At 48.2% G+C, this 13,804-nt stretch overlaps 1 protein-coding gene across 9 annotated transcripts in view; it reads right to left on the minus strand.

The window, feature by feature from the left end:
- The window catches only part of CADM1 (cell adhesion molecule 1), a 133,615-nt gene that overhangs the window by 34,874 nt on the left and 84,937 nt on the right, over positions 1-13,804 (minus strand). For all 9 annotated transcript variants that reach the window (XM_033519684.1, XM_033519683.1, XM_033519681.1 and 6 more), the window contains exons 2-5: positions 9,700-9,846; positions 8,676-8,828; positions 6,191-6,328; positions 4,361-4,516 (exon numbers count right to left, since the gene is read on the minus strand). In XM_033519684.1, the coding sequence (XP_033375575.1) occupies positions 4,361-4,516; positions 6,191-6,328; positions 8,676-8,828; positions 9,700-9,846 (594 nt within the window). The remainder of the gene's footprint in view (positions 1-4,360; positions 4,517-6,190; positions 6,329-8,675; positions 8,829-9,699; positions 9,847-13,804) is intronic.

Below are 13,804 nucleotides of genomic sequence, written 5' to 3' on the forward strand. Positions count from 1 at the left end.
TGCCGCGATGCCCCGGGGCTGCAGGACCCTCCTGACCACCCCAGCCCTCCCTTCCCAGAGGCCACGCTCCCTGCTGAGGCTGGAAACAGCCAGAAGGCTTCTTCCCAAGAGCTGGGAAATCGGCACGTGGTGTTTTTGGCAGCACCAGACCCCAGCCAGCAGAGAAGCCGGCAACACGGCCTCTGCCAGCGACTCAGCCGAGCAGGCTCTGGCCTCTGCCAGGCGAGGAGGAGCCGGGTCCAAGTTTAAAATCCGTTTTCTGATCCCTGCGTGAACTGCTGACGCACCTCTTGGCAAACCTGACGCCAGATGGCATCCCCAGGACAGGATCTGCGGGCCAGGCTGTGTTCCTGCACACTGCAGGTAAATCCAGCCTCAGCATTTCCCAGCTAATGCTTTACACATCTCCCTTCAGGTGGGCATTGCCTCATCCAGCTCCTCATCTCTGCTCCCTTCTGTGCCCAAGAGAACTGCCCAAAAAACTGGCTTGTGGGAGTCTCTGATCTCACTCAGGGAAGAGCAGGAAAAATGTGTTTTTCAATATTGAGAGAAGTCAGCAAAGTTAACACGGATCCTGAGGTGTAAACAACAACCACCTTTATTCCAAAATCCAGTGGGGCTGCTCATCAGGAATGCACTCTGCATCAGAGCCAGCCCAGCCTGGCAATCCCCTGCCTGCTCCTCACCTCTGACAAGGACGAGAGGCTGCACTGCTGATTTTCAGCCAAAATACAGAAATCTATTCAATAAATAGATCTCGTGTCTAAAATAAGGAATGAGCAGGACTGGCAGATCACAGCTTGTCTGGAAGAGCCTGTCAACCCCAAACACGACTCTGCAAAATTCACCCTTAACAAAAGCAATTTAATCATTTTGCTTGTTGTGGGAGAAGGAATGCCAGAGCCCGACAGGCATTTTGGGGATAAACACTTCTCTTTTAATATTTAAGCACACTCTGCTGCTTAATGCCTGCAAATGGCAGAGCCCCGGCCGCCCCACACGCTCTGTGCTCCCAACAACATTCCTCTGAGAAAACCTTATTAATGAGCTCACAAACGAGCACCCAACTGGGAAATGTCACAAACAAGAGTGGCTAATGCCCCAGAAAATCAAATAACTGAACACTCGGCTGATTGTGGTGCTTTTCATATTCACTAAAAGAAGAAAAATAGCTTTAAATCAAAGTTTCTGAAGGGGTCAACACCTTGCTGAACAAAACAACTCATTTATTCGCTTTTAGCAATCTCCAGATGATAAATTACATTGATGTTAATAACTTCACTGCAAACTATGCAATTAATATTTGTACTGGACGGAAATGTAAGGATTTCTGGAGATGCTGCAGCAAACGTATGTGGCTGATTTTAAAGATAATTGGGCACAAAAAGTTCTATCCCAACAGCAAAGGCTGCAACAAAACTCCACTGGGGCAGGCTTTAAAGGTACACTTGTAGGTACTACAGAAATGAAGGCACAGTTAATTATAACTTCAGAAAAGAACAAAAAGCCAGCCCGGAGAAAAGGCCAAATCCAGGCTCCGGCACTCACCGCCAGTGTCTGGTAATGAGAGCAGCAAACGCGCCGCAAGGGCTCAGCTCGCACGTCTCCCAGAATATCTGGTTCCATTCAGTTCCTTAACGATATTTTAATGCATTTTGTTGCTCCATTTCCTTTCTAAAATTACACCCAACTCACTGGTCTCCCATGGCTCAGTGATGGATCCGAGGCACAGGGATCTGCCAGCAGAGCCGGGGCCGATTCCACCGCGGTGCTGCCACAGGGCTCAGGATGCTCCTCAGGCTCTGCAAGTGCTGTGGCCACTGAGACTGCACTGTGCTCATGGTCCAACCCTGCTTTGCTTTTCAGGAGTGTTAGGGAAGGGTTTCACAAGTGTTACACTGCTTGTTTGCAGAGGTTTCTTTCCAGTAACACACCCTACAGCCACGTGAAAGCATTCACCTCAAACTTCACTCTGTGCCAGGGTAGATATGCAACAAATAGCTTACTCCATGAGTAGGGCAAGTTAACACCCAGCATTGCTGCTTTCTGCTTTCTTCTTGGAAAACAACCCCCACAACTTTTGAGTTCCATCTCAGAAAAAATATCTCCCTACTCTGAAATTTAGTCAGACAAAAAATATCTCATTATCTGAGCAGGCTCCATCCATCATCCTCCTGTCCTTCCCCAACACATTTCATGCTCCAGTTGGATACATTAAGTGCAGAGAAATACGACATCTGCTGAGAAAAACGTTTTCTTGTGCCCTGCTGATGCTCTGAAGGGGCGGCTCGGCTGTGGCCATGAGGGGAGCAGGCAGGATTTGTGGGGAGAGGATGTCAGAGCAGGGGTGGAACACAGCCCAGGTAAGTGACCTGCTGCAGGCACACACAGGAGCCAGAGAAGCATCCTCTGCTGCACATTCCACACCTAAAATCAACTGAGAAGGCATCAATGCAGGAGCCCAGCTGCCCCCAGGGCCGAGCTCCATGGGAGCACTGATGGAGACGCCTGTGTGCAAGGACAAGAGGCTCTTCCTCCTGCCCACACCCTCCCACTGGCCAACAAATCATCATCTAGGCAGGAGAAGCTCAGGCATAAGAGTTTGCTCTGAAAGTGGCGTTTCTTTAAGCAGGTATGAAATGCAGGTGTCTGGCCATGCTCCAGCCCATCAAGTCCTGGAGCCACAAGGTCACAACACAGGACAAGTTCTTGGGCTGGGGCTCCTCTCTGGCCATCTGCTGCTGCCCACTCAAGGAACACACTGGGCTAACGGGGTCAAGTCCCCACACTGGAACATAATTACTTTTAACAAGCTCAGAGTTTAATTCAGAACATAAAACCAGATCAGTCTTAACTCCCTTCTCCTGCTCATCCCTGTTCCCTCCCAAGGAAGCTTCGTGCCTCGTTCCCACAAGCAGCTCTGGAACAGCCCAAGGAGACACAAAAATCAGAAATAAGGGCAGAAACCTGTGCATGGGATACAACAGAGCCTCCAGTGCAGGAGCTGGACAAAGAACTGTGCTTTAGGGGTGCTTTGTCCTCATCACATGGGCAACCCCCAGGGCTGCAAAATGGCCAAGGAGGGATTTATTTGAGGAAGAAGAGAAAAAACATTAGCTTTTTTCCCCCAAAACAATGGCCCTCTCCTATCCATCAAATCACCAGAATTGCAGAGATTTCTGAAAGGAAATCTCAAGGTTGTCCAACGCCCTTTCAACCCAGCCAGCTCCAATCCCCTCACACAACAGGGTAGATGGCATTTTTTGCTCTTCCCCGTTAAGTATTTGATCAAGCCTCACAAAGGTGCTAATGTATTATTAAAGCTAATGGAGCTCTACAAGAAATGTTAATGGACATTAAGTTTGCATAAATGAATTACACATTAGCAGAGTCGCAAGAAATCTCGTATCTGTCAATTTAGGCAGTATCTGATCATTCCTGTTTTCCTCATTACAGGAACATTACTTCCCGCTAGTTTCAGAGATACGAGAATTGTAACCAAGATGTTCATAATGAAACTACATAATGAAGCAGATGAAATAAATTAATACAAAACTTCCTCTCCTCCTTTCAGTGTGATGTAGTTGAAGGGACCCTACAAAAACAAGGACTTTGAATTGTCACAAGGCCTGGTTTTCCAAGCACACGGCCCCGCTGTAGGGACCGTCCCACTTTGCTTTTGGGAGATGTTTCAGAACACAGGGATGCATGTACACAGCTCCAAATTCTCCACCAGGTGCATTTGGGACCACAGATATTTCCAGGTAGCTGCTTGCTGCTGTCATGTACAGTGGAGCAGCTCCTAAGGGAAGTGAGATGCATTATTAACAATGAACATGTCAGGAGCAGTACAGGAAACAGGCTGGCTTCAATCAGTGCTGCTACTACAGATTCCACAGAGCTCCATACTCTGATGTACAAATCCAGTCGATGCTGTATGTTCACAGTGCACAACACTGGGCTTCTCTTGCAGAATACACAGATTTTGCCAGTAAACTCACCATGTTGCTTTGAAGGGGGAGTAGAGAAGCACTTTTCAGAGATTAGTAGGCTGCTAGAAGAAAAATACTCAGATTTAATCTGTTCTGACAATTAAAAAGCCCAGCCAGAAACCTTTGATGCAAATTCTATGTACAGAGAGGTATTTCATCAGAGAACAAAGGTAAGCATTTATGGTATAACAGAGGGCTGGGAAAGTCATGGCTTCACCCGTGAAGTGTTACCTTACATTGTGATTATGATTTCTACTTAACAGGATATAATCCTCATCGACGCTGGAATGTTAACATGTAGGGATGGCTCCTGAACTCTCAAGCACACAATTTAATATATTAAGAGAATTAAAGGTTCTGCTACTCACACATAACTTCCAGGTAACGCTGTGTCTGCAAGTCCTTGACCGCAGGGTGATCCACCAGGCAGATGACAGGGACCCCATCGTCCTCGCGCCCCACCTTCAGCAGGAGCTGGCTGGTCACCGTGTACATGTCAGACCACCGCTCCACCTCTGACTTGCCTGGGGCAGGGAACAGAGAGAGAGGGGAGTGAGGACAGGCTGGAGCACCCCTGCAGCCAGGCCACCTCCCTCCCGTCCACGTTCCCTTTGGACACCCATCCTGTCCTCCTCTCCGTCAGGGTCCGGCCAAGTGAAGCCCATGCGACGTCACCGCAATGATTCTCACCGTCCCCAAATCCCCAGACTCTTAAATCAAGGAGCCACAAATCCCCTCCCACTCCTGAATCAACAGTTAGCTACAGAAGTGATGTAACAGATCAAATTAATTAGAGGTAGTATAGATAGGCAGGAGCACTTGGCAGTGCTCTGTTTGAGGGAGGGCAGCCCCGCTCCGGACCGGCTGTCGGAGGGACGCTGTCACAGAAAAGACAAGACAAGACAAGACAAGACAAGACAGGACAAAAAGGATTTTTCCAGGAACTCAGCAAGCACCTGCTGACAGCACAGCTCCACTCTGATCTGTGCCTTTTTATTTAAGAATTCACAGGCAAAATGCTAAGAGTAACTCCTGTAGCAGAGCTCTTCCAGACACCAAATATTGCTGTATAATATATGAAACAGGTGACACACGCAGACACCCCTTGATATTTGGAGGAAAAGCTTTCCCATGGGCAAAGCCACACTTCCTGTCATTCACAAACTCACAGCCAGGTGTTTCAGTCTCTACTCTGTTAAAAAAATATCTGAAGACTGAGCAGGGTGAGGTGATATTACATGAAGCTCAGTATTCTTCCCAGAGAGCTCAAAGCTGGGATTTGACTGCTAACACAAGAAAACTCAATCAAGAAGCTGGACAGGTCAGGCAGAAAGACACAAACACTTTGTCCTGCTGCCCCTGGTATGGGGAAGGGAACCAGAACGGGATCATTAACTCCCTGCACACCACCAGGACTCAGCGGGGCACCACTTCACCAGGCAGCGGGTTTGCATCCCACCTGTATCAGCATCCTCCCAGCATGTGGCCTGCTCAAATGCTCTGTAGTGTTGGGCTTAAAGAGAGGATTTTATCCTGCCCTTGCAGGGGGTGGGTTTGAAGTAATGAGTCTGGACTTCTGCAGAGAGTCCGTCAGTGTCTCAGACTGGGTAAAGCACAAAGGTGTTGTCAACCAAGCTCACATCTACATGCAGACTTAAACTAACAGCATGTCACATGCAATCAGAGTCAGTGACTTGAATGTGCAAGTACTGGGAGCCACCAGACTTCAGGGAGTCGGAGAAACCCATCTTAGATGAATATTCAACTGAACACGGGGAAAACGCTCTACAAACAAGGGAGCCAGACGTGAAGGTGAACTGCAAATCTTTACAGCCCAAAGCGCAGACGATCCCTCTCGTACCTAAAACAGGGCAGAAAGCTACACAAGCCATGCAGAAATGAATTCAGTGCACAGCTCTGGGCTCCTCAAGGTCACCTGCAGTTACAGCAGGACTCCAGAACCCGGCACTCGAGGCTGGCAGGTAGGCAGAGGACCAAATGGAGTTCAGCCCCCTGCGTTAGGGAATAATCTGTCTGCCCACACAGTCCTTTGTTCCTCAGCTGGCGCTCAAAGAAGCTTGCTCTACTTTTTTTTTCTCTTTTTTTCCCTTAAACTGGCAGCAGAGAACAAACACCCAGCGTTACATAAATCACTTCAGCTCCCTGAACAAAGCAAGGGACCGAGAGGACACATCTACCGGTTAGCTCCTTGTTGCCTTTGAACCATCTGATGGTGGTGGCTGGTCTGCTGGCCATGGCGGTGCAGTTCAGCTCGATCTCCTCTCCCTCCACGGCGGTTTCCTTCTCAATATCAATTACCAAATTGCGTGGTGGGACTGGAATGGGAAACACAACACGTACCAGATGAAAAAAACATCTTTTGATCACTAACACAAGACAAAACCTTGAGGAAAACCTGAAAAATCTACTGAAGGAAACAAGCAACCAGCATTTATTTGATCTTTCAATCAATCAAACCTTTTGATAGGTGGTTTTGCAGTAATTGGAGTGAGCACTTTCACTCTCCACCTAATAATCACCGCAGTCTCACAAATTATTACTTATCAGGGTTGTAACTTTGTGTTCCCTCTCCCAAGCAGGCACCGTTCCAGGGAGAGCCGCAGCCTCCCGCGCTACTCGGGTGTGTGCTGCTATTTAAAAATCCAGCTTGACTCCGTGCACATTTCCTGACTTCTCTGACAAGGAGAGGAAACACAAAAGCTGACACTTGGCACTGCATTACTTACCAAGCCTCTAACCTCCACGGCAATTTTTCTCTCCTGCTGTTCAGCTCCAAGGCTCAGCCGTGAGCATGGAAGCAGGCCAGCAAACATCAACCTCATTTAAGATGCTCAAAAAGCCACAGAGCACAAGCCTGGAGTGGAACACCATCCCTTGGGAACAGCCCTGCTTCCCATCACACCCCCACAAACCTCCCCAAAACCATCCCAAAACCAAACCAAAACCAAACCAAAGAGAGGAGGGAGCCGGCTCTGCCCTCAGCCACGTCCTTTGGGGTGCAGATCTGCTGCTCTGCCCAGACACACATCTTCCCTACATCAGGAGTCTCCCAAAACACAAAGCTGGAAGACTGTACCCAATTAAAAATCATCCAGTAATACTGAGAAACAGGCTCTGACTTCAGGGGTAACAACCACTGCAGCACAGCCCAGAAATGGGACAAATGAGCTTAAAAATTAAGAGATGGGAACAAGGGAATCTCTTTGCTGTGGAAGCAGCAGCAGCAAGGCAAAACCCAGGAAAAAGTGAACAGCGAGAGTTCTTGTGGCAGAGTCACGGCTTCAGAAAATCCCAGAACTTCCAAAGGAAACTCAACTTTGCTCTGATCAATGTGATTAAGCAACTGCATAGTTCAGATGTGACTCACAGGTCTTCAAGCTAATGAAGAGCAAATATGTATAAATACCATCCAGATGATCAAATGGACTAATTAGTCACTTGTGGCTTCTCTCTAAAAAGAACAGAATGGGCTACATATTTGAGACTTTCACATGTTCCAATTAAGCATGAATAAATCTACATATTGTGTCACAGAAGACATGGAAGTGCTGAAGCAAATGTGCAGCTCCCTGGGAGCCCCCTCTGCTCCCCCAAGCTGGCAGCATTCGAGGCAGGCCAGCAAAATCAGTCCTTGCTACGACTTCAGATCAATCACAGGCTGGGTGATGGCCACGAGATTTCTGGTGGGGAACAAATTCCTGGGAGGACCAGCCAATGCCAACATGGACTGCCACTCCTCTGCCCTGCCTCATTAGCTCCCCTAATTAGGGAGCCAATAATAGAAAAGACAGGCAAGACAAGCCTGGCATCACAGTGCCCCATTTTTCCATGCAAGTACTGAGACCCCTCCTTCATCTTCTATAATAAACCTCCCTCACCTTGCCTGCTTCCAGAGCTGAGGTTTGCCTGAGCACACGATGAAGGTGACAAGAAACCACCTCCTTTATGGATGTGGGGGAAAGGCAGCACACACACAGCCATGCCACAAAGGCTTCTCAAAAACAACTGAAGAAAAAGGCACGAAAACAGACTTTTCCCTCAGTTCTAAAGCACAATTCATGCTTAAAAAAACCGAACAAAAACCTGCATTTATGTCTCCCACTTGAAAGACATGCGGTGCTGGCTTGCAGGTGAATGAAATGAGTATTCTCATTTCAAACACCTTCTCAGCATTGCCAGCAGTGAAATTAAATCCAATGAACTGTTTGTACACGATTAGAGGCAGGAGCTGGAAGAGCTTCCCGTGCCTGTGAGCGCTGGAAAGTGCACGGAAACTTTGAAGGTGTTGATAACTGTAATAGCTGGAGTAAAACTGCTTATAAACATCACTTAACAACGTATAAAAACCTAAGACCCAAATCTCATTAAGCAAAAGAAGGAAGATTTAAACTAATCAGCAAGTGAGATCTTACATTAAGTCACCCTCCCTGATTCAGGTTCTCCCACTAATGGAGCCTTAAAAGCTGCTGCTAATCGGCAGGAGCTGCTGGAATAGAGGAGCTGCTGTCACTGCCAGCACGGCCACACGTGCCTGGCCAGCAGCTCTCAGGGCTCAAATCCTTGCTGCAAGCCCCTCTCCAGGTGCCTGGAGCTCTCCCAGTGCCGCACAGAGCCCCATCCCACTGACCCTGCGTGCCCAGGTGTGAGCACCCCGCTCCTTACCCAGCACCGTGATGGTGGTGTAGATCTCCTGGGGAGGGTCGGTGTAGAGCTGGCAGAAATACCTCCCCTCATCAGAGATGGACACGTTCGTCAGGGACACTCGGAGCTCGCTGTTGGAAAAGTTCACCAGCTGGAACCTGCTGTCCTTCAGCGCTGTGGGGCAAGCACAGCCTGGGTGACTGCGTGGAGAGAGGCAACGTCCCCTTCCCAAAGATCCCCACAGACATGCAGGTGAGCACCCCTGGGCTCCTGATCAGATTCCATCCTGCTTCCTACCTTGCAGCTGGACCAATAAAACCTGGGTTTTTTTGGTTCTCAGATCATTTTAAATAATCAACATGAGCAAATCACCGGGCACAGTATCAAATCTTTGGATGTGGTTTTATTACCACTTAGGGATGTGTAGGTAAAATGCTTATATTGTCTACACAGCCCCATGACTGACTGTAGGCACTCTGGACCAGCCTGAATGAGGAAGGAATTGGGAAAAGTAGAAATTAAACTTTGTTTCCTGTCCTGTTGCTTCCTGGGCAGAGAGTACCCCACAGTGACACTAACACAGACCATTTAAAGCATCTCACTGCGGCCACCATGGCACTGTCAGCACAGCACAGACTTATCCACTGGACATGCAAGTGATGAGAGATTTTGTTGGGTATAAAGCAGCAGAGATTGCCCTGAAATTTTCAGTCTTTGGCCTGAAGAGATTACCCCTGAGAACACTGTGCTGTCTCGGTGTCGCTCTGTTCAATTTGTTTGTGTCAGCTAAATATTCGGCACTCAATTGCAATTCACCCTGAATTACAACAATCAATTCCCATTGCAAAGTAAGATGCTCTGACTTTTAGAGGGGACTGTGAAGTTTTCCATTAAGGAGGAGATTATGACTGTCTGTCTCACCTACCTCCACAGAACCAGCTGAACTGTAAGTGCCCAGCACTGCACAAACAGGAGAGATCTCAGCAAATGCCACGTCCTGAGAGCAAGTGAGGCACAGGAGTCATGAGAGGAGCCACAAACTTACGTCTGAAATCTCTGAAGTAGATGGTCTGCCTGTTGGGGTTCAGGAGCTGGATCACAGAGTCATCGCTGTTCTTGACGCGGCAGCTGATGGTGGCCACGTCCCCCTCCACCACTGTCACGTCCTCCGTCACCAGGTTCTGACCATCACCTGCAGGACACAGAAAGGGACTCGAGGTCAGACACAGCACCAGTGGCTTCATCTGGGAATGAAAAGTTCCACTGCCACCAATGCAGGAACATCAGCCACCGACTCTGGGTCCCCCACCAGCTGGTAGAGGAGCAAAGGAAAAGGAGCTCTGTGATGGGAATAGAGGAAGGAATACTGCCCCACACGGAAACACCCAAAATTCCCTTCCTCTCCCAACAGACACATCTTTTCAAATTACCTTGAAAGAACAACTTGCTGTAGGAAGCACTTATCCTGTGACTGGAGCAGACACACTTCAGGGAATCAGTCTTTACTCACTGTGTAATCAGTAGGTGCTATTAATGTCCAGAGGAAGGGAAAAAAAAGGGATCCCATGCAATTATGCTGTGGGAGCCTTGTAATCACTTACAGGTCATCACCCCAAAAGTCTCCTGTAATGAATGGAGGCGGCGCATCACCCGCACGCTGAGCGCTCCAGCGCCACAGCACTGGGGGATGGCTGTGGGAGCTGTGCCTCGCATTTCAACCTTCCCACAGCTACTGGGAATCTGATGGGAGAGGTACTGAGACTTCAGCAATGCTCCAAATGAAGCCACGATACCTGGGCACTTGGCCACAGGAGGGTTGGTCAGAGCTCTGCTGCTCCACAGCTGCCTCAGCCATGAGAAGCCCAAAAATGCAGGATTAGGATAAAGCTTGCACACAGGAAATCGGGGGATCGTACTTAAATGCCAGTTTTTCCCTCACACTGCATTTTCTTCATTTTTCTTCATCTTTCTTTTCAACTTGCCTTTATTATTTGACATCTCTTGGAAACAAATGTTTGACAAAAAGGTGCATTGTTTGGAAAGAGAAAGATTGATAAACCATCAGACTCCTCTCCACGCCTGATGGGCAGCAAGCTGAAGTCTGGGCACATTTTTCTGCCCTCTCAGTATAAATTTTAGATATATTCTCCAGATTGATGAACTTTGAGGAGCAGCAAGATTTACTATTAAACAGTAAGACCTGTACTGGAGCACAGAGCCCCTGCCCCGCTCAGGAGGGGCACAGAGCCTGTCCCAGACACCTGCCTGCTCCACATTCTGCAGACCAGGATGAAACTGGTCCTGCTCAAAGCTCTCTGACCAGAAGATGAGCATTCAGCCACCCCACCCCACTATCAGCACCCTTAATGTGGGTGACACACGTTAATGGCTGGACTCGATCATCCTAGAGGGCTTTTTCAGCCTAAGTGAGTCTGTTCTCAAATGCCAAACCTCTGTGCAGCCCCCAAAGGCCGGCACAGCCCTGCCCTGCCTGTGCCACACACTGCTGTGGAGCTGCACAGCCACAGCCAGGCCCTGCCATCAATGAAATCAAACATCTCAAAAGTGGCTCAAGCAAAAATATTAAACATTACTAACTGCTTCTGAGGAATAATTTCATCAAACCCATTCAAAACAAGGTTCTTGCACAAGGATCAGCTTGATATGTTCTCATAAACGCAATATTCCCTACAAATCATTAACAAAGCTATTAAGATTCGATTTCCATCTAAGCAATTATTGCCAGCATATTTTTTTACATTTACTTTAAAAGACTCAATCCTATTTTCAATTCATTAAACTGTTCCTTGCGTTTACTGAATTTTACATCAGCTTAGAAGACTATTTGAATTAATAAGAATTACAGTAGAAGTAATTTAGAAATAAATTATTTGAAGTTCAAGCCACTGAAGCTTTTCACACCGGGATGCTGCTGCATTAAAGCTGCCAATGGATGGCTGCAGAGTCCAGCACCTCGGTGTGGGCTGGCAGCAGATCCCTCTGAAGGAGGTTTTATCGGGGTTAATGACGGGCAGGGAGCACATAAGGACAGGCTGAGCCCCTCCACAGCCCCCTGGGCTCTGCCTCTTTGTTCTTCACCAAAGCGCGGCTGATCGGTGCCGTCTGCTCCGCTGACCTCAACGTGCCTCACCTCAGCCAAGGCCTGCTTCACCCCTCCAGATTCTATTCCTATCTGCTCCCAGGAAAGCCATTTCCATGAGCAGCAGCAATCACAAACTCCAAATTAAATAAAAACACAACGGAAATCAAGAACTCTTCAGACCCATCCTCATTGTCAGCACCTCGGGAAGTTTCTCAGTAAATATTTACTGTCAGTGTATCCCTACTCTGAGCAGCATTAAAGTACACACACAGCATGGCAATATTTTGGAACACAAAAGGACAGGCTGGGGAGGGGAGATGAAATTTATGGACTCAACAGGGAACCTCAGGAGCTAAGAGAAGAAAGGAAAATTACTGTTGAGAACCAATGTTAAATCCCTGGCAATGCTTTGGAGGGGCACAGCACAAGCAGATGCAACAGAAAGGCCCCAGCAGAATGACATGGAATAGAATTTAATCTGTTACACGAGGAGGGACTAGGACAGCACAGTGTCACAGTCCTGCTGGGATTCCAACATGAGGGACAAATCCTCATCCCAGCACATGGTGCACTGCACAGACACCAGAACTGCACTTGGAGCCCTGAAAATCTTGACCTGGAGTGTGAGGGATTGCTCCAGAGGGAGAGGGACAGGAACAGAAAGGAAGCCACCTCTGGGGGGTCTCTGGGTGAGCCCCTGCCTAACACATGCACTGGTGTTAATGAGCAAGGGAAACACCAAAATGGGTGTCTGCAGTGCCAGGAGGAAGGAAAATACAATGTGTGCTTCCTTCACTACCCAAAGAAATTCTCCAGCCTCGTTCACTGAATCTCCCTTTGCAAGGTGAAAAATGACACCTTGTTTTATACTTGCTGGAAGCAGGGTGAGGGGGGGACACAATGCTTGAGGGATGCTTTGGCTGCAACCTGTACAATTAATTTTTGCACTTGTCTTCCTGCCTTAGACCACTGCAGTCTCTCCTCCTAGGGCTGCAGACAGACATAGACGAGTAAATTGTGTTTCAAACAAGTTCCCCTCAGCTGGACACAGCCCAGGGACCTTGGCTCATATGCAGCGGTCACATTTAAAATCAATTCTTTCTCCGCTTGTAGGACACCGGGCTAGAGGGAAGCGTCAGGGAGAGAGGAGGAAAGATTAAAAATACGTGCTGGGGAGCATGGTTTTTCAATTTCTATGGAATTTCTAACCACAGGTGCCTCAGCATGAGCTGCAGCACTGCTGGCTCAGTCTGCAGGATCCCCACACAAATGCTTTCCTGGGAAGAGGGGTTTTCATTACACCTGAACTGTGTAAGGCCGTAAACCTAAACAAAATTCCTCTTAATAGATTGAGTCAGAAGAAACAACTCACACAGATACACAAACTGTCCACGTGCTCAAGGGAAAAAGCGACACGATGCTCCATCCCCAGAATTAACACAATTTGAATGTCAACATTCATCTATCAGTTTCAAATACCTAAAAGGAACGTGGTGGTTAGAGCAGAGACAAGTGGGTTTATAAACACCAAGCATCCACCTCCCCAGAAGCTTTCTCCTCTTTGTGTTCCTTCTCTTCCCTGAGCTGAGAAGCTCCTCTGCTCTCCCATCCATCACTGAGAGCTTCATCTCTTCCCTTCAACACAAATACCACCAGCAGCTCTTCAGGAAGAGAACCAGAACCAGAGACTCCTGGTGAGGGATCAGATACAGGAAAAAGGAGGGAACCCAAAGGCTGTGTAACTACTCTGCAGACCTGCTCCTAGGAGGGACAGAACTGCCAAGGCAGTGCTGGGAGAAGCCACTGGAGCTCTGTGCATCCAGGCTCCAAGTCTTGAGAGATTGTTCTGAAAAGCTGCAGTTGTCACTTGAACTTTGGAAAAGAAGAGACAATCCACACTGATTGTGCTGGCAAGGAAAGGCAATTGCTGCCGATGGAGTTCATTTCATGGCATCTTTTCATGGGCAACAGCTGGAGACCAGGCTGCCCACAAAGCACATGGACACACACGTGGGAGCTGCAGAGCTGCAGCAGGACAGAGCTGCAG

This window comes from Parus major, chromosome 24 (assembly GCF_001522545.3).
Source record: "Parus major isolate Abel chromosome 24, Parus_major1.1, whole genome shotgun sequence".
NCBI classification, from domain to species: domain Eukaryota; kingdom Metazoa; phylum Chordata; class Aves; order Passeriformes; family Paridae; genus Parus; species Parus major.